The sequence below is a fragment of the Ranitomeya variabilis genome, chromosome 2 (genome assembly GCF_051348905.1).
Source record: "Ranitomeya variabilis isolate aRanVar5 chromosome 2, aRanVar5.hap1, whole genome shotgun sequence".
Taxonomy (NCBI): domain Eukaryota; kingdom Metazoa; phylum Chordata; class Amphibia; order Anura; family Dendrobatidae; genus Ranitomeya; species Ranitomeya variabilis.
Genome location: NC_135233.1, coordinates 380,435,667 through 380,462,167, shown reverse-complemented (window position 1 = coordinate 380,462,167; position 26,501 = coordinate 380,435,667). Strand labels below are relative to the sequence as shown.

Genomic DNA, 26,501 nt, shown 5'->3' with positions numbered 1-26,501 from the left:
CGGCAGCAGGAGCCCAGTTAGCTACATCGGAGCCCTTCTTGGTCATATCCGTCAAAGGTTTCACAATGCTAGAAAAATTAGCGATAAAACGACGGTAGAAGTTAGCGAAACCCAAGAACTTCTGAAGACTCTTAACTGACGAGGGCTGAGTCCAATCAAGAATAGCTCGGACCTTGACTGGGTCCATCTCCACAGCAGAAGGGGAAAAAATGAACCCCAAAAAGGGAACCTTCTGTACACCAAAGAGACACTTTGAGCCCTTGACAAACAAAGAATTTTCACGCAAAATTTTAAAGACCAACCTGACCTGCTCCACATGCGAATCCCAATCATCAGAAAAAACCAAAATATCATCCAGATAAACAATCAAAAATTTATCCAGATACTTCCGGAAAATGTCATGCATAAAGGACTGAAAAACTGAAGGCGCATTGGAGAGCCCAAAAAGCATCACCAAGTACTCAAAATGACCTTCGGGCGTATTGAATGCGGTTTTCCATTCATCACCTTGCTTAATGCGCACAAGGTTGTACGCACCACGAAGGTCTATCTTGGTGAACCACTTGGCACCTTTAATCCGGGCAAACAAGTCAGACAACAGCGGTAAAGGATACTGAAATTTGACAGTGATCTTATTTAAAAGCCGATAATCAATACAAGGTCTCAAAGATCCGTCCTTTTTTGCCACAAAAAAGAATCCCGCACCAAGAGGGGAAGAAGACGGACGAATATGTCCTTTCTCCAGAGACTCCTTGATATATGAACGCATAGCGGTATGTTCAGGTACCGACAGATTAAACAGTCTTCCCTTAGGAAATTTACTGCCTGGGATCAAATCTATAGCACAGTCACAGTCCCTATGAGGAGGCAGTGCACTGGACTCAGACTCACTGAAGACATCCTGATAATCAGACAAATACTCCGGAACTTCCGAAGGCGTAGAAGAAGCAATAGACACAGGCAGGGAATCCCCATGAATACCACGACAGCCCCAACTTGAGACTGACATAGCCTTCCAGTCCAGGACTGGATTATGGGTCTGTAACCATGGCAGCCCTAAAACAACCAAATCATGCATTTTATGTAAAACCAGGAAACGTATCACCTCGCGGTGTTCAGGAGTCATGCACATGGTAACCTGTGTCCAATACTGCGGTTTATTTGCTGCCAATGGCGTAGCATCAATACCCCTAAGAGGAATAGGATTTTCTAATGGTTCAAGAGTAAAACCACAGTGCTTAGCAAATGACAGATCCATAAGACTCAGGGCAGCACCTGAATCTACAAACGCCATGACAGGATAAGACGACAGTGAGCAAATCAAAGTTACAGACAGAATAAATTTAGGTTGCAAATTACCAACGGTGACAGGACTAACAACCTTAGCTATACGTTTAGAGCATGCTGAGATAACATGTGTAGAATCACCACAGTAGTAGCACAAGCCATTCCGGCGTCTATGAATTTTCCGCTCATTTCTAGTCAGGATTCTATCACATTGCATTAAATCAGGTGTCTGTTCAGACAACACCATGAGGGAATTTGCGGTTTTTCTATCACATTGCACCGAATTAGGTGTCTGTTCAGACAACACCATGAGGGAATTTGCGGTTTTGCGCTCCCGCAACCGCCGGTCAATTTGAATAGCCAGTGCCATAGTATCATTCAGACCTGTGGGAATGGGAAAACCCACCATAACATTCTTAATGGCTTCAGAAAGGCCATTTCTAAAATTAGCGGCCAGTGCACACTCGTTCCAATGTGTCAGCACGGACCATTTCCGAAATTTTTGGCAATACACTTCAGCCTCGTCCTGCCCCTGAGACATAGCCAGCAAGGCCTTTTCTGCCTGAATCTCAAGATTGGGTTCCTCATAAAGTAAACCGAGCGCCAGAAAAAACGCATCAATATCAGCCAATGCCGGATCTCCTGGCGCCAGCGAAAAAGCCCAATCCTGAGGGTCGCCCCGTAAGAACGAAATAACAATTTTTACTTGCTGAGCAGAGTCTCCAGATGAACAGGGTCTCAGGGACAAAAACAATTTACAATTATTCATGAAATTCCTAAACTTAAACCTGTCTCCGGAAAACAGTTCAGGAATCGGTATTTTAGGTTCTGACCTAGGATTTCTGATAACATAGTCTTGTATGCCCTGCACACGAGTAGCCAGCTGGTCCACACTTGTAATCAAGGTCTGGACATTCATGTCTGCAGCAAGCATAGCCACTCTGAGGTAAAGGGGAAGAAGAAAAAAAAAACTCAGAATCTTCTTTCTTATAATCCCTCTTCTGCAATGCATTAAACATTTAATACTGGCCTGGCAAACTGTTATGACCCCAATGGCGAGGGTCTCAGAGGAACATGGAAGTCTGCAGAATACAAAAATCCAGCTCATAGGGCAGTGGTAACTGGGTTGACCATATATCTACTCCTAACGCCAACACTAGAAGTAGCCGGGGATCATTCCTACGTTGATTCTAGATGACACGCGCCAGCCGGAGAATCTAGCTACCCCTAGTAGAGGAAAACAAAAGACCTTACTTGCCTCCAGAGAAGGGGACCCCAAAGCTGGATAGAAGCCCCCCACAAATAATAACGGTGAGGTAAGAGGAAATGACAAACACAGAAATGAACCAGGTTTAGCACAGAGAGGCCCGCTTACTGATAGCAGAATAAAGAAAGGTAACTTATATGGTCAACAAAAACCCTATCAAAATCCACACTGGAAATTCAAGAACCCCCGAACCGTCTAACGGTCCGGGGGGAGAACACCAGCCCCCTAGAGCTTCCAGCAAAGGTCAGGATATAGATTAGGAACAAGCTGGACAAAAATACAAAACCAAAACAAATAGCAAAAAGCAAAAAGCAGACTTAGCTGATATAACTGGAACCAGGATCAGTAGACAAGAGCACAGCAGACTAGCTCTGATAACTACGTTGCCAGGCATTGAACTGAAGGTCCAGGGAGCTTATATAGCGACACCCCTAACTAACGACCCAGGTGCGGATAAAAGGAATGACAGAAAAACCAGAGTCAAAAAACTAGCAACCACTAGAGGGAGCAAAAAGCAAATTCACAACAGTTGCCTCGTCTTACAGCACGACTACTGTTGTGAACACTATTTTTGGGCTCCCTCTAGTGGTCACAAGCGGTACTGTGTAGTGTTGTCTTTCTGCAGGTTGGCTTCATCAGCTGGTTCGTTATCCTTGGTTGGTTTCCTATTTAGCTCACCTGGATACTCAGTTCCTTGCCTGCTATCAATGTATTCAGTGCTCTTCAGATTCCTTGTGACTACCTTGCTCCCAGTCTCTCCAAGACAAGCTAAGGCTACGTTCACATTTGCGGTCTGTGCCGCAGCGTCGGGCGCCACAGCGTCGCCGCATGCGTCATGCGCCCCTATATTTAACATGGGGGCGCATGGACATGCGGCGCACTTGCGTTTTGCGCCGCATGCGTCACTGCGGTGCACGCGTCCAGGCGCAGAGGACGCAGCAAGTTGCATTTTTGCTGTGTCCAAAATCAATGAAAAAAAGGACGCATGCGGCGCAAAACGCAGCGTTGTGCATGCGTTTTGCTGCGGTTTTGTTTGCGTTGTGCGTTGCGGCGCCGACGCTGCGGCGCACAACGCAAATGTGAATGTAGCCTAAGTTCTTGTTTGTTCAGTTTCTGATTATCTGCCTTCATCATGTTTTTTTGTCCAGCTTGCTAAAATGTGATTTCTTACTTGCTGGTTGCTCTAGGGGACTGAGTTTCTCCCCCCCACACCGTTAGTTGGTGCGGGGGTTCTTGAAATCTCAGTGTGGATATTTTGTAAGGGTTTTTTACTGACCGCATAGACCCCTTTTGTATTTTCTGCTATCTAGAATTAGTGGGCCTCTTTTGCTGAATCTGCTTTCACCCCTATGTATGTGCCTTCCTCTTACCTCACCGTTATTATCTGTTGGGGGCTTCTATATCTTTGGGGATTATTTCTCTGGAGGCAAGAGAGGTCTTTCTTTCTCTCTAGGGGTAGTTAGTTCCTCAGGCTGGCTAGAGACGTCTAGGATTTTAGGCACGTTCACCGGCTACCTCTAGTGTGTTTGGATAGGTTCAGATTTGCGGTCAGTCCAGTTTACCACCTCCCTAGAGCTTGTCCTTTGGTTAGTCACCTTGCTGGAGTAATTTGGGATCCTCAACCACTAAGGATCATAACAGACTCCTACTGGTATTCTCCTTGTTGCGTTGATCTCGTTTCTCACTCAGCACAATAAACCTCGCTTCTTGTCCTTTCTTGGGGTACCGCCGCTATATCGTGCAGGCGCGGTCCCGTAACGTTCTCTCTGGTTGCTAGGCCTCTGTCAGGATCCCACCCCTGACAGGGACCCCTCTGAATATTCCCCTACAACACCCTCTGCCACAAGGTGTTGCCTGGTTCCAACCCAGTCAGCTTTCTGATCTCACTTCCTATCCAACCCCCAGTTTTACCAGACTGTGAGGAGTGGCCTAATGCATAGTGCCCTTAGCTCCCCCTGGAGGCCAGACTGTGAAATGTATTGGTGTATGTGATACCTGGTCAGATGAACTCCTTCAGTGCCATCAGACGTTCCATAGCCCCCCTTAGCGGTGGAGCCACAGTACTGCAACGACCAGGACTCTGGGGCGCTGCACTCCCCCCCGGTTAAATCCAGTACTCCTGGACTGGGAAGAAAACAACAATACATGTCAGCAAAAAGACATACAATTTTGAAAATGCAAGTACAAGTCAACTTTGTAACAGAGCTTCCCTTTATGGGAGGTGAGGACACTTGAACGTTACAAACATGGTTAAATACTTTTTAAATAACTTTACTATAAATAACTTTTCTTACCCAACCGGGTATTCTACTAAGTGCAACATTTTGAACAACAATCCAACTTTGCCTTTAAGGACGTACTCGCTAAATCCACTAAAGACCTTCTTATATCACATATAAGGCTAATTAACTTTTATGCATTCTCCTACTTTACGTCTGCAGGACCGCCGGTCCTAACTGCTCCAGACCTACTGCCTCTCCTTTCTGTTACAGGACCACTCCTTTCCGCCCGAGCCTACTGTCCTTCCACTACTATACACAGTATAGAACATATTTTTCTTTCAGTTCAAGATCACTGAGCCATCCCTATATGGCTCCTAAGAGGACTCACCACTAACCCCTACGGGTTCACTTCCTGTCCTCATTCTTCTATCAACATTATTGAACATTTCTTACAATCAACTAGTTAGTTACATTTAACTTTCACATATCAACATCATCAATACTTTCTTTTCAAGACATTATTGCCATTCAACCATCTTAAGGCAACACTGTTCATAAGTGCAGGATGTGAACATCCCCTTTAAGAGGGGACCAAGTCTCTATGAGGTAGTGCAACTTCTCAAGCCGCAAGTCCGTATGCAGCAAGGACTCCAGTGCAGGTTCCAAGAACCGTATCTTCGCAAAGAGTCCGTCTTTTATGTAAAACCAGTAGAGAGCACCTTTAAGAAGGTGCAAACTATATACAAGGAGTTTGTATCATGCATTGTTCATGATCCAGCAGTTCTTTATAACATGGGTGAACAAGGAGCAAAAAGGAAAATAAAAGCAAAAATAAAAGCAATAGGGATCCCGGGTAAACGAAGGGATCCCTTTAAGAATAACCCTAGTCGGGTTTAAAGCAGCAAAAAGAAGGGAAACAAGCAGTTAACTATGTACAGGTTCAGGTTTCCGAGGTTTAGTTGGACGGCTTCCAGGGCTGCACCTGGCACTTAACCCTTTTTGGCCTGGGAAAAGTGAGGTCCAGGGTTACACCCAGTGCTGGACAAACGCCGTTAATCCGTCTTTCATGTACGGTTAAATCATGCGCAGCGATGGAGGTCTGCGCAGCTTGAGTATGGGCATTTGCTGCAGCAGGGGTAGCGGCTGCTGCAAGATCAGTCACTGGAACGGAGTCAGCAGCTGTGGCACTAGCAGTCACTGGAGTGGTGTCGGTCGTCAGGGCAGGGTCGTCCTTCATACCTGCTTCAGATGCGGTCCCTCCGGTACCGGTCTGCTCCGTCTCCGCTGGGGTCTGGAACGCTGGTTGCAGGGCCTTGTGCAGCGATGTTGTCATCTCTGCTTGCAGCATCCCGCTTTCCAGCAGGGCCTTGCTTTCCAGCTTCGGAGCGCTGGAACTTCTTTCCGGCTCCGGACCAGACGAGGCTGCCGACAGGCGTCTGGCGAGGCTCCCGATGACGATCTCCTTCCACCCAGCCTCAGTGCTCAGCTGCGTCCGCTGGGGTCGGTCGCTGAGCTCGTCCACTCCGACCTGCAGGAATTCAGCATCAGCGGTGGAGGCCTGGTTGCGGTGCCCCTCCGGGTGGCTGGGGGAGTCCTCTGCTCCGACCCCACACCCCGGCTCCGAGTGGCTCGCCATGGCGTCCTCCATGTCGCTCACTTCTTCTTCCTGGTCCTTTTCCCGCTCTCTCCTTCGTAGGCGGTTTCGCTTTCGTTGTCTCCGCCCCCCATTGAGGATCAGGAGGCGGATCTGGGCTGCTGACGGACACGTCCTCAAGGGGCAGAAATATTTAGACTGGGTGGCCGTTGTCTTTCGCGCTCTCCAGCTTGTCTACGCCCACTCCACGCCCTTCTTCTTCTCCTGCGCTCTCCTTAGCGCTGTAATGGCGGCGGTTTTGGCGGGAACTTCTGGCGGCAAGTAGCAGTACACAGTCTTTGCAATAAGTCACAGTCCAAGCACAATAAATCACAATTCCAAGGCACACATGACCTGATTCTTCAGGCTTAAGTAGATCCTGTTCGTGACACCAAGTTGTAGAGCCCCCACTGCCGCAGGGCCGAGGGGTACCCGGTACCGGGCCTCTGAGTCTCTGCTCTGGGGTTGTCACGGTGGCTAGACCCGGTCCGTGACCCTGCTGAGGGGCGCCCAATGAAAGGTGTGGATGGTGGTGGTAGTGCGGTGCAGTGCTGGTCACAGTAAATAACGAGGACACCAGGTTGCAGTCTCTTTACCTCTTTACTGAAGGCTTCAGGATCCTCAGTCCGGAATACGGTTAACCAGGCTGCGCAAGTCCGGCCGGTCCGATGGCACCTCCAGAGTTCCCTTTGCAGGTGGAAATCTGTGCCTACCTTCTAGCGCTTGTGTGTTGTGGTCCTCCCCTGCTGTGCTTACGGGATAGTCCCCACAACTGTTGTGTCTGTTTCTCGTGTTCCCTCACAACTCAATTCTGATGTTCTTCCACGTCCCCCAGGTCTTATGGTTAGGACGCTGTCATGATTATCCCAATGGCAGGGAAATAAAAATAACAAAACGGACTAGCTCTCGGGTGATGGAAACTAAAGTTGACCGTGACCTGAACCTGACACAACACTGGAAGTAGCCAGGGAGTGTTCCTACGATGCCCTAGACACCACGCGCCAGCCGGAGATCTAACTACCCCTATCAGAGGAATATACAGGCCTGCCTTACCTCCAGAGATGAACCCCAAAAGGAGATAGCAGCCCCCCACAGATATTGACGGTGAGTTAAGGGGAAAAGACATACGTAGGATGAACAGCAGATTTAGCACAGTGAGGTCCGCTTTCTAGATAGCAGAAGGATAGGAAAGAGTTACTTCACGGTCAACTTCAAAACACTACTCAAAAACACCATCCTGAAATTACTTTAAAACTCCAGTGACAACTCATGCCACTGGAGTGGCAATTTCAGTCCAAAAGAGCTTCCAGCTACAGAGAGTCACATTGCAGCAAGCTGGACAAGAAATAGCATAAACTGGAAACAAAATTCAACTTAGCTGAACAGGAACTTGAGGCAGGAGAATGCAACAAAATGCTACTGATACATTGTTGGCCGGCATGGGACTAACAGCCAAGCAGCCTTAAATAGGAAACTCCCCTAATGGGTGGCAACAGGTGATCAGGGATAGAAGAAGGCACATAAGTGGCACTACCATAAAACACCACCGGGGGAGCCCACAAACAGAATTCACAGCAGTACCCCCCCCTTAAGGAGGGGGCACCGAACCCTCACCAGAACCACCAGGGCGATCCGGATGAGCACCATGAAATGCACGAACCAAATCAGGAGCATGAACATCGGATGCTGTCACCCAAGAATTATCCTCCTGACCATAGCCTTTCCACTTAACCAGATACTGAAGTTTCCGTCTGGAAACACGGGAGTCCAAGATCTTTTCCACCACATACTCCAATTCACCCTCAACCAGCACAGGAGCAGGAGGATCAGCAGAAGGAACAACCGGTACCTCATACCTCCGCAATAATGACCGATGAAAAACATTATGAATAGTAAAAGATGCTGGGAGGTCCAAACGAAAGGACACAGGATTGAGAACCTCCAGAATCCTATAAGGGCCGATAAACCGAGGCTTAAACTTAGGAGACGAGACCTTCATAGGAACAAATCGAGAAGACAGCCACACCAGGTCCCCAACACAAAGACGAGGACCAACACTCCGATGACGATTAGTGAACTGTTGAGTCTTCTCCTGGGACAACTTCAGATTGTCCACAACCTGTCCCCAAATCTGATGCATTCTGTCAACCACAGCATCCACTCCAGGACAATCCGAAGACTCCAATTGACCGGACGAAAAACGAGGGTGAAACCCTGAATTACAAAAAAATGGAGAAACCAAAGTGGCAGAACTGGCCCGATTGTTAAGGGCAAACTCTGCCAATGGCAAAAAATCAAGCCAATCATCCTGATCAGCGGACACAAAACACCTCAAGTAAGTCTCCAAAGTCTGATTAGTACGCTCAGTCTGGCCATTAGTCTGAGGATGGAATGCAGACGAAAAAGACAAATCGATGCCCATCCTGGCACAGAACGCCCGCCAAAATCTAGACACAAACTGAGTACCCCTGTCAGACACTATATTCTCAGGAATACCATGCAAACGCACCACATTCTGAAAAAATAGAGGAACCAGCTCAGAGGAGGAGGGCAATTTGGGCAAAGGTACCAAATGAACCATCTTGGAAAAACGGTCACACACCACCCAGATGACAGACATCCTACGAGAAACAGGAAGGTCAGAAATAAAGTCCATAGAGATGTGCGTCCAAGGCCTCTTAGGAATAGACAAGGGCAACAACAACCCACTGGCCTGAGAACAGCAGGGCTTGGCCCGAGCACAAACATCACAAGACTGCACAAAAATACGCACATCTCGAGACAAGGAAGGCCACCAGAAGGACCTAGACACCAAATCCCTGGTGCCAAAAATTCCAGGATGACCTGCCAACGCGGAAGAATGAACCTCCGAGATAACTCTACTGGTCCAGTCATCAGGGACAAACAGTCTACCAGGCGGACAGCGATGAGGCCTATCCACCTGAAACTCCTGCAAAGAGCGCTGCAGGTCTGGGGAGACAGCTGACAATATCACCCCATCCTTCAGGATGCCAGTAGGTTCGGAATCACCAGGCGAGTCAGGCTCAAAACTCCTAGAGAGGGCATCCGCCCTCACATTCTTAGACCCAGGCAGATATGAAACCACAAAGTTAAATCGAGAGAAAAACAACGACCAGCGCGCCTGTCTAGGATTCAGACGCCTGGCTGACTCAAGATAAATTAGATTCTTGTGGTCAGTCAAGACCACCACCTGGTGCCTAGCACCCTCAAGCCAATGACGCCACTCCTCAAATGCCCACTTCATGGCCAAGAGCTCCCGATTTCCAACATCATAATTTCGCTCAGCGGGCGAAAACTTTCGAGAGAAAAACGCACATGGTCTCATCACTGAGCAGTCAGGACCTTTCTGCGACAAAACTGCACCTGCTCCGATCTCGGAAGCATCTACTTCAACCTGGAAAGGGAGCGACACATCAGGCTGGCGCAACACAGGAGCAGAAGAAAAGCGGCGCTTAAGCTCCCGAAAGGCCTCCACAGCCGCAGAGGACCAATTAGCAACATCAGCACCCTTTTTGGTCAAATCGGTCAAAGGTTTAGCAATGGCAGAAAAACCCGCTATGAATCGGCGATAGAAATTAGCAAATCCCAAGAATTTCTGAAGACTCTTTAGAGAAGTAGGTTGTATCCAATCACAAATAGCCTGAACCTTAACAGGGTCCATCTCCATAGATGAAGGGGAAAAAATATATCCCAGAAAGGAAATTCTCTGAACCCCAAAAATACACTTTGAGCCCTTTACAAAAAGAGAATTAGCTCGCAAAACCTGAAAAACTCTCCTGACCTGCTGAACATGAGATTCCCAGTCCTCCGAAAAAATCAGAATATCATCCAAATACACAATCATAAATTTATCCAGATATTCACGGAAAATATCGTGCATAAAGGACTGAAAAACGGAAGGGGCATTCGCGAGACCGAAAGGCATTACCAAATACTCAAAATGGCCTTCAGGCGTATTAAATGCGGTCTTCCACTCATCCCCCTGCTTGATCCGCACCAAATTATACGCACCACGTAGATCGATCTTAGTGAACCACTTAGCCCCCTTTATGCGAGCAAACAGATCAGTCAGTAAAGGTAACGGGTACTGGTATTTAACTGTAATCTTATTCAGAAGTCGATAATCGATACAAGGTCTCAATGAACCATCCTTTTTACCCACAAAGAAAAACCCTGCCCCTAGTGGAGACAAAGAGGGGCGAATATGACCCTTTTCCAAAGATTCTCTGATATACTCCCGCATAGCAGTATGTTCAGGTACAGACAAATTAAACAAGCGACCTTTAGGAAATTTACTACCGGGAATCAACTCAATAGCGCAGTCACACTCTCTGTGAGGAGGGAGAGAATCAATTTTAGGCTCCTGAAAGACATCATAAAAATCTGACAGAAATGCTGGGATCTCAGAGGGAGTAGATGAAGAAATGGGAACCAAAGGTGCATCCCCATGAATCCCCCGACATCCCCAGCTCAACACAGACATAGATCTCCAGTCCAAGACTGGATTATGAATTTGTAACCATGGTAATCCAAGCACTAAAACGTCATGTAGATTGTATAACACAAGGAAACGAATAATCTCCTGATGGTCTGGGGTAAGATGCATAGTCACTTGTGTCCAATATTGTGGTTTATTGCTAGCCAAAGGTGTAGAATCAATACCCTTTAGGGGAATAGAAACTTCCAGAGGCTCTAAATCAAACCCACAACGCTTGGCAAAGGACCAATCCATGAGACTCAGAGCGGCGCCAGAATCCACATAAGCATCCACGGTAACAGATGACAAGGTACAAATCAATGTCACGGACAAAAGAAATTTAGACTGCAAGGTACCCATAGAAAAAGATTTATCAACCTTTTTATCAACCTTTTTTATGCGTTTAGAGCATGCTGATATAACATGAGCTGGATCTCCACAGTAGAAGCACAACCCATTTTTGTGCCTGTAATTCTGTCGTTCGCCTCTAGACAAAACACTATCGCATTGCATATGCTCTGGTGCCTTTTCAGAGGTCACCGCCAAATGGTGCACAGGTTTTTGCTCAGAAGATACCGCCATATGGTGCACAGGTTTTTGCTCAGAAGATACCGCCATATGGTGCACAGGTTTTTGCTCAGAAGACATCGCCATATGGTGCACAGATTTGCGCTCCCGTAAACGCCGATCAATCTGGATAGCCAATTTCATGGCATCATTCAGACCTGTAGGCACAGGGAACCCCACCATGACATCCTTCACGGCATCAGAGAGACCTTCTCTGAAATTAGCTGCTAGAGCGCACTCATTCCATTTAGTAAGCACCGACCATTTACGAAATTTTTGGCAGTATATCTCAGCTTCATCTTGCCCTTGGGAAAGAGCTATCAAGGCTTTCTCAGCCAAAATCTCTAAATTAGGTTCTTCATAAAGCAACCCCAATGCCAGAAAAAACGCATCTACATTTAATAACGCAGGATCCCCTGGCGACAATGCAAATGCCCAACTTTGTGGGTCACCCCGCAGTAGAGAAATAACAATTTTAACCTGTTGTGCAGGATCACCAGCAGAGTGAGATCTCAGAGACAAAAACAATTTACAATTCTCTCTGAAATTCAAAAAACGAGATCTGTCTCCGGTAAAAAATTCAGGCATAGGGATCTTAGGTTCAGACATTGGAGCACGTATAACAAAATCTTGTAAGTTCTGGACCTTTGTAGCGAGGTTATTCAGACCTGCAACCAAACTCTGTGGATCCATGATTCAAACAGGTGTAACCAAAGCCATTTAAGAGGAGAGGAAAAAAAAAAAAAAAAAGGCTGAAGACTGCAGTTTAAGCAAGGAGTACAAATGAGCAACTAAGGTGCACTTTCAAACACAGAAAAAAAAAAAAAAAAAACCTTTTCTCATCCTTTCCTGCTTAAGTGCATAGTTTTAACACATACTGGCCGGCCAAACTGTCATGATTATCCCAATGGCAGGGAAATAAAAATAACAAAACGGACTAGCTCTCGGGTGATGGAAACTAAAGTTGACCGTGACCTGAACCTGACACAACACTGGAAGTAGCCAGGGAGTGTTCCTACGATGCCCTAGACACCACGCGCCAGCCGGAGATCTAACTACCCCTATCAGAGGAATATACAGGCCTGCCTTACCTCCAGAGATGAACCCCAAAAGGAGATAGCAGCCCCCCACAGATATTGACGGTGAGTTAAGGGGAAAAGACATACGTAGGATGAACAGCAGATTTAGCACAGTGAGGTCCGCTTTCTAGATAGCAGAAGGATAGGAAAGAGTTACTTCACGGTCAACTTCAAAACACTACTCAAAAACACCATCCTGAAGTTACTTTAAAACTCCAGTGACAACTCATGCCACTGGAGTGGCAATTTCAGTCCAAAAGAGCTTCCAGCTACAGAGAGTCACATTGCAGCAAGCTGGACAAGAAATAGCATAAACTGGAAACAAAATTCAACTTAGCTGAACAGGAACTTGAGGCAGGAGAATGCAACAAAATGCTACTGATACATTGTTGGCCAGCATGGGACTAACAGCCAAGCAGCCTTAAATAGGAAACTCCCCTAATGGGTGGCAACAGGTGATCAGGGATAGAAGAAGGCACATAAGTGGCACTACCATAAAACACCACCGGGGGAGCCCACAAACAGAATTCACAATAGGACGCACCCGTATGACGGGGAGGCTCGGAGCTCTTCCGGGACTCTAGCGTCGCCCCACTCCTGTTGTTACCCCCCTGTGTCTTCCTAGGTCAATTGGGTGAGACAGCCCGCCTATAACTGACTGTCCTGCCGTAGGTTTGAAGTTTGGCCTGGAGCTCTATACTTCCTCGGCGTTCCAGCCACCGGTTACGCGCCTCAGTAGGATGTTGCCTCGTCTTACAGCACGACTCCTACTGGTATTCTCCTTGTTGCGTTGATCTCGTTTCTCACTCAGCACAATAAACCTCGCTTCTTGTCCTTTCTTGGGGTACCGCCGCTATATCGTGCAGGCGCGGTCCCGTAACGTTCTCTCTGGTTGCTAGGCCTCTGTCAGGATCCCACCCCTGACAGGGACCCCTCTGAATATTCCCCTACAACACCCTGTGCCACAAGGTGTTGCCTGGTTCCAACCCAGTCAGCTTTCTGATCTCACTTCCTATCCAACCCCCAGTTTTACCAGACTGTGAGGAGTGGCCTAATGCATAGTGCCCTTAGCTCCCCCTGGAGGCCAGACTGTGAAATGTATTGGTGTATGTGATACCTGGTCAGATGAACTCCTTCAGTGCCATCAGACGTACCATAGCCCCCCTTAGCGGCGGAGCCACAGTACTGCAATGACCAGGACTCTGGGGCGCTGCAGTAGTACTCTCAGGTACTTGTCCAGAACGACCCGCTGGATTATCTCCGGAGTTGTCAGTACCTCGGGTTGCAGCCATTTCTTTATCAAGTAGATCAGGTCGAACATCTGCGATCGCGGCGGTTTATCTTGCTGATATGTCCACTGATGTATCCTCTGTGCACGGTCAGCCGTCGTCACACCCAGCCGGGCCAGGACCTCAGCTTTCAGCCTCTCAAAGTCCTGAGCGACTTCCGGGTCCAAGTCATGGTAAGCTTTTTGGGCCTCACCGGAGAGAAACGGAGCAATTAGATCGGCCCATCGTTCCTTCGGCCACTTCTCTCTCAACGCTGTCCGCTCAAACGTTGTCAGGTACGCCTCGACGTCATCTTCCGCAGTCAACTTTTGCCAGTATCAACTCACATGGATCCTCCTGGACTCTGCTTCCGGGTCCACCTCAGGCATGCTCACCAGGCGCTGCGACACCTGTTGGAGAAGCTGGCGGTCTGCAGTCGTCATGTCCAGTAACTCCTTCAGCTGTGCGGCCATCAAGCGATTAGCTTCCTGCTATGCCGCAGTGGCCTGCTGCTGTATGGCAGTGGACTGTACTAGGGCTTTCACCACGTCTTCCATACTGTCGCCTGTGCCACGCGTTGCCCGCGTTCTCCACCACAATGTGACAAAACACTCCGGGATCGCCTTTGCTGGGGTCAAAGGTCACGTGGTTTGTGCATTGAACTCTGAGGCGACAGCAGGTTTCCAAGTTGACTGACCTCAGGTCAGGTTTGTTAAAGTGAAAGCAAATACAGAAAACAAAACATAAAAATAAATCCTAGCCTGTCCGGCGCTAACTAAACAAATACTTTGCTATCTAACAACTGGGGGGGCTTCTCCCTCCCAGCTAACATTACACAGATCATGAGCACAGCTCTCACTCACGTTTGTCTCACACAGACAGGCATTCTGTGTGCCCCAGGCTGACACCTGAAACCTCCAGCTGGTCAGCCTTTATTCCTGCACTTATTAACCCCTCGGTATCCTGAAGATACTGAGCGGCCTAAAGGCCCCATCTCACATAGCGAGATCGCTAGCGAGATCGCTGCTGAGTCACAAGTTTTGTGACGCAACAGCGACCTCAGTAGCGATCTCGCTATGTGTGACACGTACCAGCGACCCGGCCCCTGCTGTGAGATCGCTGGTCGTGTCGGAATGACCTGGACCTTTTTTTGGTCGTTGAGGTCCCGCTGACATCGCTAAATCGGTGTGTGTGACACGGATTCAGTGATGTCTTCACTGGTAACCAGGGTAAACATCTGGTTACTAAGCGCAGGGCCGCGCTTAGTAACCCGATGTTTACCCTGGTTACCAGCGTAAAAGTAAAAAAAAACAAACACTACATACTCACATTCCGCTGTCTGTCCCCCGGCGCTGTGCTTCTCTGCACTGTGAGCGCCGGCCAGCCGGAAAACACAGCACAGCGGTGACGTCAACGCTCTGCTTTCCAGCCGCTGTGCTTACACAGTGCAGAGAAGCAGAACGCCGGGGGACAGACAGCGGAAGGTAAGTATGTAGTGTTTGTTTTTTTTTACTTTTACGCTGGTAACCAGGGTAAACATCGGGTTACTAAGCGCGGCCCTGCACTTAGAAACCCGATGTTTACCCTGGTTACCCGGGGACCTCGGCATCGTTGGTCGCTGGAGAGCGGTCTGTGTGACAGCTCCCCAGCGACCACACAGCGACAAAACAGCGACGCTGCAGCGATCAGCATCGTTGTCTGTATCGCTGCAGCGTCGCTGTGTGTGACGGGGCCTTTATTCACATAGGACAAATACCTGGGCGAGATATACCTGCCCCCGACTACCAGACCGACATGACTCTTACAAGGCAAATTGCAAAATATCATGCCACATGAGAACCTCGAACAGATATTGGCAACCAAACAAGCTACTCTTGTAGACCGTTTGATTCAGGCATTCCCAGCACACAGCACCGGTGATGGTTCTCACACGAGCTGCAGGGGGCAACAGGGCAGAGGTGTTAGAGGTGCACAGATCAGAAGTGGCGTAGGACAGAGGGGTTTTCTGACCAGGTTGTGGAGTGATTTCGCAATGACCGCAGACACGACAGGTACAGCAGCATCCATTCAAAGTGACAGGAGACAACATTTGTCCAGTATGGTTACTAACTATTTTTCCTCCATTACCGATGTTTTCCCTCAACCGTCATTCCCCTTTGATTACTGGGCATCCAAAATGGACACCTGGCCTGAATTGGCTGAATATGCATTGCAGGAGCTTGCTTGCCCAGCAGCTAGTGTGCTGTCAGAAAGAGTATTCAGTGCTGCTGGTTCAATACTGACCGAAAAAAGGACTCGTCTGGCTACCCAAAATGTTGATGATCTAACCTTCATTTAAAATGAACCACTCATGGATTTCTAATTATTTTTCCCCACCTTTCCCGGCTGACACCTAGCTTTCCTGTAAAAAGGTCTTGCTTTGGGACTGGTGTTACTGACTGTTCCAATCTCGTAATTTGCAGCTGCTGTTTGTCCAGCATCTTTACACCTCCCTAAATGCCCTAACTCCCCCCACGGGGCTGTGGTCTCGCCACTTGTGGCAAGCACACGTCAGAGTGCCGTTTGTCTGAAGAGGTGGGTGTGCCCACTTTTGGTCGACAGCACTGGCACTGGGTCCCTCATAGTACAATGAAGTGTCTCTGGCGGTGGTGGCGCGCACCCAACGTCAGACACACCGTTGTAACATGAGGGGCCCTGGGCTTGTACCGCCGGCCAGGAGAGAGTGTCCCCCCCCAAGGTAAAACAGTACTCTACCACTTGCAAAATTATCTCTCGCTGCTCCACCACTGTTTAGTCTATGCGCTGAAATCCTTCCATGCCTGGCACAGACAATAACTATTTGTTGACATGTATGATGCTAGTTAAAATAGTCAGGGGTCCTGTCCTACATTTACACCAGTAAATACTTTGCGCAAAATTACAATGTCTGAAAGTCAGCATAGGAGCAAACCCCTGTACCTAACTATGCCACCCTTTTTTTTGGGGGGGGGGTTTGGTTTTTTTTTGGGAGACATTAACATCTAGTTTGTTTTTGGGAGTACTTACTGTGTCACACACTCCTTCCAATTGTCCTCCACTGACCACACCAATGCTGCCTGTGTACCCCTGTTGCCAAATTTAAGCTGCATAGAGCCTACTTTATTATTTTAGGCCTAGGAAGTCTGTCTGCGGTCCCTCCTTCCAATTGTCCTCCACTGACCACACCAATGCTGCCTGTGTACCCCTGTTGCCAAATTTAAGCTGCATAGAGCCTATTTTATTGTTTTAGGCCTAGGAAGTCTGTCTGCGGTCCCTCCTTCCAATTGTCCTCCACTGACCACACCAATGCTGCCTGTGTACCCCTGTTGCCAAATTTAAAACTGCATAGAGCCTATTTTATTATTTTAGGCCTAGGAAGTCTGTCTGCGGTACCTCCTTCCAATTGTCCTCCACTGACCACACCAATGCTGCCTGTGTACCCCTGTTGCCAAATTTAAGCTGCATAGAGCCTATTTTATTATTTTAGGCCTAGGAAGTCTGCCTGTGGTCCCTCCTTCCAATTGTCCTCCACTGACCACACCAATGCTGCCTGTGTACCCCTGTAACCAATTTAAAACTGCATAGAGCCTATTTTATTATTTTAGGCCTAGGAAGTCTGTCTGCGGTCCCTCCTTCCAATTGTCCTCCACTGACCACACCAATGCTACCTGTGTAACCCTGTTGCCAAATTTAAGCTGCATAGAGCCTATTTTATTATTTTAGGCCTAGGAAGTCTGTCTGCGGTCCCTCCTTCCAATTGTCCTCCACTGACCACACCAATGCTGCCTGTGTACCCCTGTAACCAATTTAAAACTGCATAGAGCCAACTTTTTTAGTTAACACATACTACCTTTGTCTGTCTGCGCTACTAAATCACGCTGTCCTCCACTGAAAAAGCTGAGCTTCAACCTTCAGGCTCTCATTAAGTATTTTTAAATGTAACACTGCAATTGCCCTACTACTTGGGTTGGGGCCTAGTAGCGGTGTCTGCCGCTCCTTGGTGTTCTCCTCCTCCTTGGTGTTCTCCTCCTCCTTGGTGTTCTCCTCCAGGTTTCCTTGTCTGAGCTTAAACCTTCTGGCTCTCATTAAGTATTTTTAACTGTAACACTTTTGTTGCCCTACTACTTGGGTTGGGGCCTAGTAACGGTGTCTGCCACTCCTTGGTGTTCTCCTCCTCCTTGGTGTTCTCCTCCAGGTTTCCTTGTCTGAGCTTCAACCTTCAGGCTCTCATTAAGTATTTTTAAATGTAACACTGCAGTTGCCCTACTACTTGGGTTGGGGCCTAGTAATGGTGTCTGACGCTCCTTGGTGTTCTCCTCCTCCTTGGTGTTCTCCTCCAGGTTTCCTTGTCTGAGCTTCAACCTTCTGGCTCTCATTAAGTATTTTTAACTGTAACACTTTTGTTGCCCTAATACTTGGGTTGGGGCCTAGTAACGGTGTCTGCCGCTCCTTGGTGTTCTCCTCCTCCTTGGTGTTCTCCTCCAGGTTTCCTTGTCTGAGCTTCAACCTTCTGGCTCTCATTAAGTATTTTTAACTGTAACACTTTTGTTGCCCTACTACTTGGGTTGGGGCCTAGTAACGGTGTCTGCCGCTCCTTGGTGTGCTCCTCCTCCTTGGTGTTCTCCTCCAGGTTTCCTTGTCTGAGCTTCAACCTTCTGGCTCTCATTAAGTATTTTTAACTGTAACACTTTTGTTGCCCTACTACTTGGGTTGGGGCCTAGTAACGGTGTCTGCCGCTCCTTGGTGTTCTCCGCCTCCTTGGTGTTCTCCTCCAGGTTTCCTTGTCTGAGCTTCAACCTTCAGGCTCTCATTAAGTATTTTTAAATGTAACACTGCAGTTGCCCTACTACTTGGGTTGGGGCCTAGTAACGGTGTCTGCCGCTGCTTGGTGTTCTCCTCCACTGAACAAAGCAGTGCCGCCTGTTTCCTACTGTTAGCAATTTAGAACTGCATTTAGCCTAGTTACTTATTTGGCCCTACTATTGTCAGCCTCTCATTACAGTTGTCCTCAACTGAACAAAGCAATGCCGCCTGGTTAGTCCTGTTACCAATTTTGAACTGCATTTAGGCCACTTTATTATTTGGGCCTAGATCTGTGTTTCCTCCTCATCCTGCCCATTGCCCAGCCACTGCTAGATTAGCCCGCTGGTACATTGACCGAGACCACTACATTCCCCTTGCACTCTACACAGCCTGAATCTGACCCTGCTGAAAGTCTGGTTCCTCTTCCCGCATACTATACCACCTTACACGGGGACAAAGAGGAAGGTGCAGGTGAAAGTGCAGGTTCCTTCATCAGGTGGGGGGCCCACTCGTTGGCGACGTCACTGGCACAGGGTCCCTCATAGTACGCAAAAGTGTCGCTGCCGGTGGGAGGCGCCCCCGCCGTGCAAACACACCGCCGTACTGTAAGGGGCCCTGTGCCAGTGCCAATGTGAACGAGTGGGACCCCCTGCTTGCTCAGGATCACAGCACTTGCAACGTTGCAATACTTACCTCTAAGACTGGGGTCACACTAGACCGTAATACGGACGAGTGCTATGCAATAAAAAATCGCATAGCACTCGGCCCAATGTTAATCTATGGTGCAGCTCCCATCATCCGATATTTTCTCCACCGTATTCAGGATCCGAATGAAATCGCAGCATGCTGCGATTGTCAGCGTATCTCGGCCGAGACTCGCCAATGCAAGTCTATGGGTGCGAGAAAAAATCGGATTACACACGGACCATGCGTGTGCATTGCGAGAAATACGCAGCGGTGTTAGAGAAAAGCCGGTAATTCAATTGCCGGCTTTTCATTTCTCCTGCCTAAACCAGACATGATATGAGACATGGTTTACATACAGTAAACCATCTCATATCCCCCTTTTTTTTGCATATTCCACACTACTAATGTTAGTAGTGTGTATGTGCAAAATGTGGGCGCTGTAGTGTGTAAAATAAAGGGTTAAATCGCGGAAAAAATTGGCGTGGGCTCCCGCGCAATTTTCTCCGCCAGAGCAGTAAAGCCAGTGACTGAGGGCAGATATTAATAGCCTAGAGAGGGTCCATGGTTATTGGCCCCCCCGTGGCTAAAAACATCTGCCCCCAGCCACCCCAGAAAAGGCACATCTGGAAGATGCGCCTATTCTGGCACTTGGCCACTCTCTTCCCACTCCCGTGTAGTGGTGGGATATGGGGTAATGAAGGGTTAATGCAACCTTGCTATTGTAAGGTGACATTAAGCCAGATTAATAATGGAGAGGCGTCAATTATGACACCTATCCATTATTAATCCAATCGTCTGAAAGGGTTAAAAAACACACACACACATGATTAAAAAGTATTTTAATGAAATAAACACACAGGTTGTTTTAGTATTTTATTGCTCTCTCAATCCATCCGGAAGACCCTCGCTTGGCAAAATAATAAACCCACAATATACATACCCTCTCTGATGAACTGTCACGTCCAACGAGGTAATCCATCTGAAGGGGTTAAAATATTTTACAGGCAGGAGCCCTGCTAATGCAGCTGTGCTCGTGCCTGTAGGCCCCGGCGAATGAAGGAAATGTAGGTCAATGACCTATAGTTAACGTCAGTCGCGGTGAGGCGCCCTATGCTGGATGTCCTCATGAACTGCAGCCTGGGAACTTTTTCCCACGCTCCAGGTCATATGAGGACATCCACCAGGGGGCGCCTCACCGCGACTGAAGGTAACTATAGGTCATTGACCTACATTTCCTTCATTCGCCGGGGCTTACAGGCACGAGCACAGCTACATTAGCAGGGCTCCTGCCTGTAAAATATTTTAACCCCTTCAGATGGATTACCTCGTGGGACGTGACAGTTCACCCCAGCGGACCCCTAAGCAGCGTCGGTCACCCTGACCGAATATCACAGGTGGCATCACGAACATTATCCCTTTAAAGACCTTTCCCCCATTTACAACGGACGTCCCTAGGGCCATGGACCGGGTCAGCCACCGTGACATCCCCCGTGAACCGAAGGACCCAGTACCGAGTACCCCATAGCCCTACTGGGGGGCAATCCATCTTTTGGCGTCACAAACGGGATCTACTTAAGCCTGAAAATCGGGTCATGTGCGCCTAAGAACTGTGCCAGAATTGTATTTGAACTGTAATTTGCTAAAAGACTGTGTATTGCAAAAGACCGCCAAAATTCCCACCAAAACTGCTGCCATTACAGCACCACGAGCGCAGGAGAACAAGAAGGGCGTGTCGTCGTAGGCGTGAACTGACTAAGAGCACGAAAAATAATGGCCGCTCAGTCCAAATATTTCTGTACCTTGAGGACGTGTCCGTCAGCAGCAAAGATCCGCCTCCTGATCCTCAATGGCGGGCGGAGACAAAGAAACAGAAACCGCCCCCGCAGAAGAGAGCGGGAAAAGGATGAGGAAGAAGCCAGCCACGTGGAAGACACCATGGCCAGCCGCCCGGAACCAGAGCGTGGGGTCGGAGCAGAGGACTCCCCCAGCCACCCGGAGAGGCACCGTAACCAAGCCTCCACAGTTGGTGCTGACTTCCTGCAGGCCGGAGTGAACGAGCTGATCGATCAGCTCCTGCAGCTGCGGGTGAACACCAAGGCCGCATGCTAGACAACGCCTACGGAGGACCCACCGGCACTGTCTCCAACACCGCTCCCAGAGCCTCTGCCAGAACTGCTGCAGACGCCGCCACCAGCAGAACCGAAAGACACCGAAGACACTGCTGTGGCAGGTAAGAACGCTGACCCTGCCCCGGTGACAGAGGAACTGCTGATAGGCCCTGTAGCAGCCACTACCGCTGCTGCAGCAAATGCTCATACTCAAGCTACGCAGACCTCCATCACTGCGCATTACTTTACTATCAATGAAAGACAAACCAATGGTGTTTGCTTGGTGCCAGGTGTGGCCCTGGATCCGGCCCTTCCCAGGCCAGGAAGGATTATGTGCCAAGTAAAGCCCTGGAAGCCATCCAACTAAGCCTCGAAACACTGACAAGAATGTAAATAGTTTGTTTATTCTTTGCTGCTACTTTCAAGTACTGAACCCGTGTGGGTTAGTAGAAAGGTTGCAATTAGAGAAGAATATTGTTTTTTGCACTTAAATAGAATAGAATGTTTGCCTATGCACTTAGTAAATAGTAGATAGTATACCTGTACAGGTAATTGTATTTCATAGTTAGCTAGCACATCTGTTGTTGGTCAGATAAAGAAGCAAGTCAGTATTGTAAATAGGTTCTTGTTTGTAACGTTCAAGTGTCCTCACCTCCCATAAAGGGAAGCACAGTTAAACTAACTTGTTTATAGCAATTTTAAAAAAAATTTTGCATGTCTTTTGCTAATGTATGGTTGTTTTCTTTTCCCAGTCCGGGAGTACTGGATTTAACGGGGGAGTGCAGCACCCCAGGGTCCTGGTCGTTGCAGTAATGTTATTCTTCCACCAGGGGGAGTGATGTTACGTCTGAATGCAATAAAGGAGATGTTCTTAACAGGTATCACAAACCACACAACACACTTCACACTCCAGACCACCAGGGGGAGCTATGCACCTATTTATTAGGGCACTCTTCACAATTAGGTAAAACTGGTGGTCTGGATAGGAAGTTAGGCAGAAGCTGACTGGGCTTCACCCAGGCAGCACCTGTCAGGCAGCCAGAGGGGAAGGAGGAACATCTAAGCGCTGCAGACAGAGAGGTCCCTGACAGGGGTGGGATCCTGTCAGAGGCCTAGACAGAAGGCCACAGAGCTGCATTGTAGAGGGTGAGAAACGAAGCCATAGCGAAAGGAGAGGAAACCAGAAGGAGTTCTGCCCTGTAAAAGGCTGCCTGCTTTCTGAGGCGCAGGATCCGGTAGCCGGAACACCGAGGGAGTAATCGTCTTCAAGCCTTGCTCCAGAGACCGGCAGGACAGATAATTCCACGTTACCTGCCCGACCCATACCCAGGAGGCATGGTGGCAGCTTGTGGGGGCTGGGGTGTGCTAGAGTCCCTGTAAAAAGCCTCAGGCCACCAGTCATACAGGTTTGTCCTATCCTTACCATCAGGGGGACAGAAAGAGAGACATAACATCTAGAACACCAACATCAGTTGTGAGGACCTTACCGAGACGCTCAGCAGGGAGGTACTACCCAGGCGCTAGAGGAAGGCTACTGATTTCCACCTGGATAAGGGGACTGTGGATTTGCCTTCAGACCGGCCGGACTCTGCCTGCCCTGTGATCTGGTGCTCTGGGCTGTGGATGTTGAAGCCTTCAGTAAAGGTAAAGAGACTGCAACCTTGTGTCCTTGTTCTTCACCGCGCCTCACACCATTCACCATCTACACCTCTGGAAAGCTCTGGGGATACACTTCACCTGTGGGAAGGTACACCATCTACCTGCCATCACATCACCCCAGCGGACCCCTGAGCAGCGTCGGTCATCCTGACCGAATACCGCAGGTGGCGTCACGAACATTATCCCTTTAAAGACCTTTCCCCCATTTACAACGGACGTCCCTAGGGCCACGGACTGGGTCAGCCACCGTGACATCCCCCGTGAACCGAAGGACCCAGTACCGAGTACCCCATAGCCCTACCGGGGGCGATCCACATACCCTTAGTATCCAACAGCTAGTCGGATCCGGTGAAACAAAAGGATTTGTTGCATCAGTTTTTCACAATTTGCAACGAATCTGTTTCTTACAAAACTCACCGGATTGAGCCTGATGGCAAAAACCTGATGTGTGAAAGCAGCCTTAAAAGTGTTGTGCTGATGTGGCCCAATGGGGCACTGACCCATCTGGCTTTTACTGGACATTTTTTCAGCTAGTAAGTCCGGCCCTGCCTGTGAATATGCCATAAATGTATGAGATAATAAAACCCGTGTAAAGCCTCCATGTTCAGGGCTCTGCTGTGTACAAATAAGTACACATGTACTGATTTGGTTATGGTTTGCAGCAAAGTGACCTTGTATTGCTTTTATTCATCTTGTAAATGTCAGACAACTATTAAACACTGATAAATTAGTAAAAATGAAATGTGATCTATATAATCGTCTATGGTCCACTTCCGTCTGTTTGTCTGTCTGTAGAGGAAATCCCGAGTCGCTGATTGGTCGCGGCCAGCCGGCCGCGACCAATCAGCGACAGGCACAGTCCGGCCGCGAATTGGCCCCTCCATACTCCCCTCCAGTCAGTGCCCACTTAGCGTTTTAGTAGTCCGTTAACACTTCTATTAACCCCATAACTGTGACCAACTTTTTACTATTGATGCTGCCTATGCAGCATTAATAGTAAGAACATATAATGTTAAAAATAATAATAATAAAAAAAAAAATCATTATATTCTCACCTTCCGGCATCCGCGGCAGCCTTTCCCACTCCTCGCGATGCTCCGGTCCCAAGAATGCATTGCGGTAATGACCCTGGATGACATAGCTACATCATCACGGGTTAATGCCGCAAGCAATACTGGGAACAGAGCGTCGCGAGCAGCATCGCTAAAGGCCTGGGCTGGATCCGGGGGCCTCCGGAAGGTGAGTATATAACTATTTTTTATTTTAATTATTTTTTTAACAGGGATATGGTGCCCACATTGTTATATACTGCGTGGGCTGTGTTATATACTGTGTGGGCTGTGTTACATACTGTGTGGGCTGTGTTATATACTGTGTGGGCTGTGTTATATACTGCGTGGGCTGTGCAATATACTATGTCACTGTGCTATATACTATGTGGCTGTGTTATATACTACATAGGCTGTGCTATATACTACGTGGGCTGTGCTATATACTACTTGGCTGTGTTATACTACGTAGCTGCAAAGCAATATACTACGTGGCTGTGCTATATACTACGTGGCTGTGTTATATACTGCGTGGGCTGTGTTATATACTACGTGGGCTGTGTTGTATACTGTGTGGGCTGTGTTATATACTACGTGTCTGTGCTATATACTACGTGGGCTGTGCTATATACTACGTGGCTGTGCAATATACTACGTGGCTGTGCAATATACTAAGTGGCTGTGCTATATACTATGTGGCTGTACTATATACTATGTGGCTGTGTTACATACTACATAGCTGCAAAGCAATATACTATGTTTCTGTGCTATATACTACGTGGCTGTGTTATATACTGTGTGGGCTGTGTTATATACTGCGTGGGCTGTGCTATATACTACGTGGCTGTGCAATATACTGCGTGGCTGTGCTATATAGTACGTGGGGTGTGTTATATACTACGTGGCTGTGCTAAATACTACGTGACTGTACTAAATACTACGTGGCTGTGCTATATACTACGTGGCTGTGCTATATACTACATGGATATACTACGTGAGCTGTGTTATATGCTACGTGAGCTGTGAGATTCTTTCGCCCGGGGCCCTCAAAAACCTGGAGCTGGCCCTGGCTTCACTGATTGTTCGCGCCTGGCCGGTGGCAAACAATCAGCGACAGGCGTAGTCCGGCCGCGAATTGGTGCGGAATTTGAACCATGCTTTGCTAATTGGTCGCGCCCGGCCAGCCGAATCCTGTGTATTCATTGCATTATTCTGAAATCTTCATAAATAAACTACAAACAGTACATATTCAAGAATACCCAATACGTTAGAATCGGGCCACCATCTTGTGTTGAAATAGAACTGTTCTCATTTTATGCACATTCTAAAAATATTTTTTGAAGAAATTAGAATGTTAAATGAATTAAGAATATAAAGTGATTATTGTTCTCATCCACCTTTGTCTTGCAGTCACACCCACTATACAGATTTTCACAGAGAATCCAGTGGTTCTGAATGAGCCCAATCAACTGATTTGTTTGGTCAAGAGAATCTTTCCTCCCGTTATCAAGATGAGTTGGATGAAGAATAATCAGCCGGTGACAGTCGGAGTTTCAGAAACCGACTTCTATTTTGCGTCAGATTTGTCTTATTACAAATTCCTATATTTGGCTACAATTCCAAAAGAGGGCGACATGTACACCTGTTCTGTGGAGCACGCGGGGCTACCTAAAAATCCCACCAACAAGCTCTGGAGTAAGTAACACCATAAGACCTCCTGTATGAATTTCAAGTGTTTCTCATGGCATATTTTAGTGGCTTTTTTCTATTTATTGCATAACTTGTATTTTATTCATACAGCATTTTCAGCCACATAGAGAAACCCTTTAAAAAACACAGCAAAAAAAATCTTTACCTAGAACATGCTGCCTATTAAAAAACACCACTGATCCATAAAATGCATCAAAAGGTGCCACAAACAAAAAAGTATTATTTGTAGTGAATTTTATATTTCACTATTGACTTTTCTGTAACAATGAAGGTAAAAATTCCACCTTAAAATGCATGTGTTTTTTTGGAAGGCTTCAGAAAAACGAAAGGACCTATTGACACAGTGCGGCCAAATCATGATAACAATTGTCCCTAGGGAAAAGATTGCCATCATCTGCCCTCCGTAAGGCTGTGATTTTTTGGTCCATTTTTGTTTTTAGTTGATCAATTATCATCTTTTTCAGAAGAGTACTGTCACAGATCTGTCAGAGGGTGCAGACCGTTGCACTGCATCTGTTTGCAGAAGGTCTCAGTAGTTTGCTTTGCTGACTAGTGGCCACCTCCCCCGATGCTAATGGCCACACCTGGATCTGGGTGTTTATAACAGTTGCGGGTGATATTTTCTAATTGTACTTCCCTGTTGAGG

General features: G+C 47.8%; 1 protein-coding gene across 1 annotated transcript in view; it reads left to right on the top strand.

Moving 5' to 3' along the window:
- Window positions 1-26,501, top strand: part of LOC143806157 (H-2 class II histocompatibility antigen, A-U alpha chain-like) — a 258,329-nt gene that overhangs the window by 211,030 nt on the left and 20,798 nt on the right. Inside the window, exon 4 of the mRNA XM_077286166.1 lies at window positions 25,556-25,840. Coding sequence (XP_077142281.1) covers window positions 25,556-25,840 — 285 coding nt within the window. The remainder of the gene's footprint in view (window positions 1-25,555; window positions 25,841-26,501) is intronic.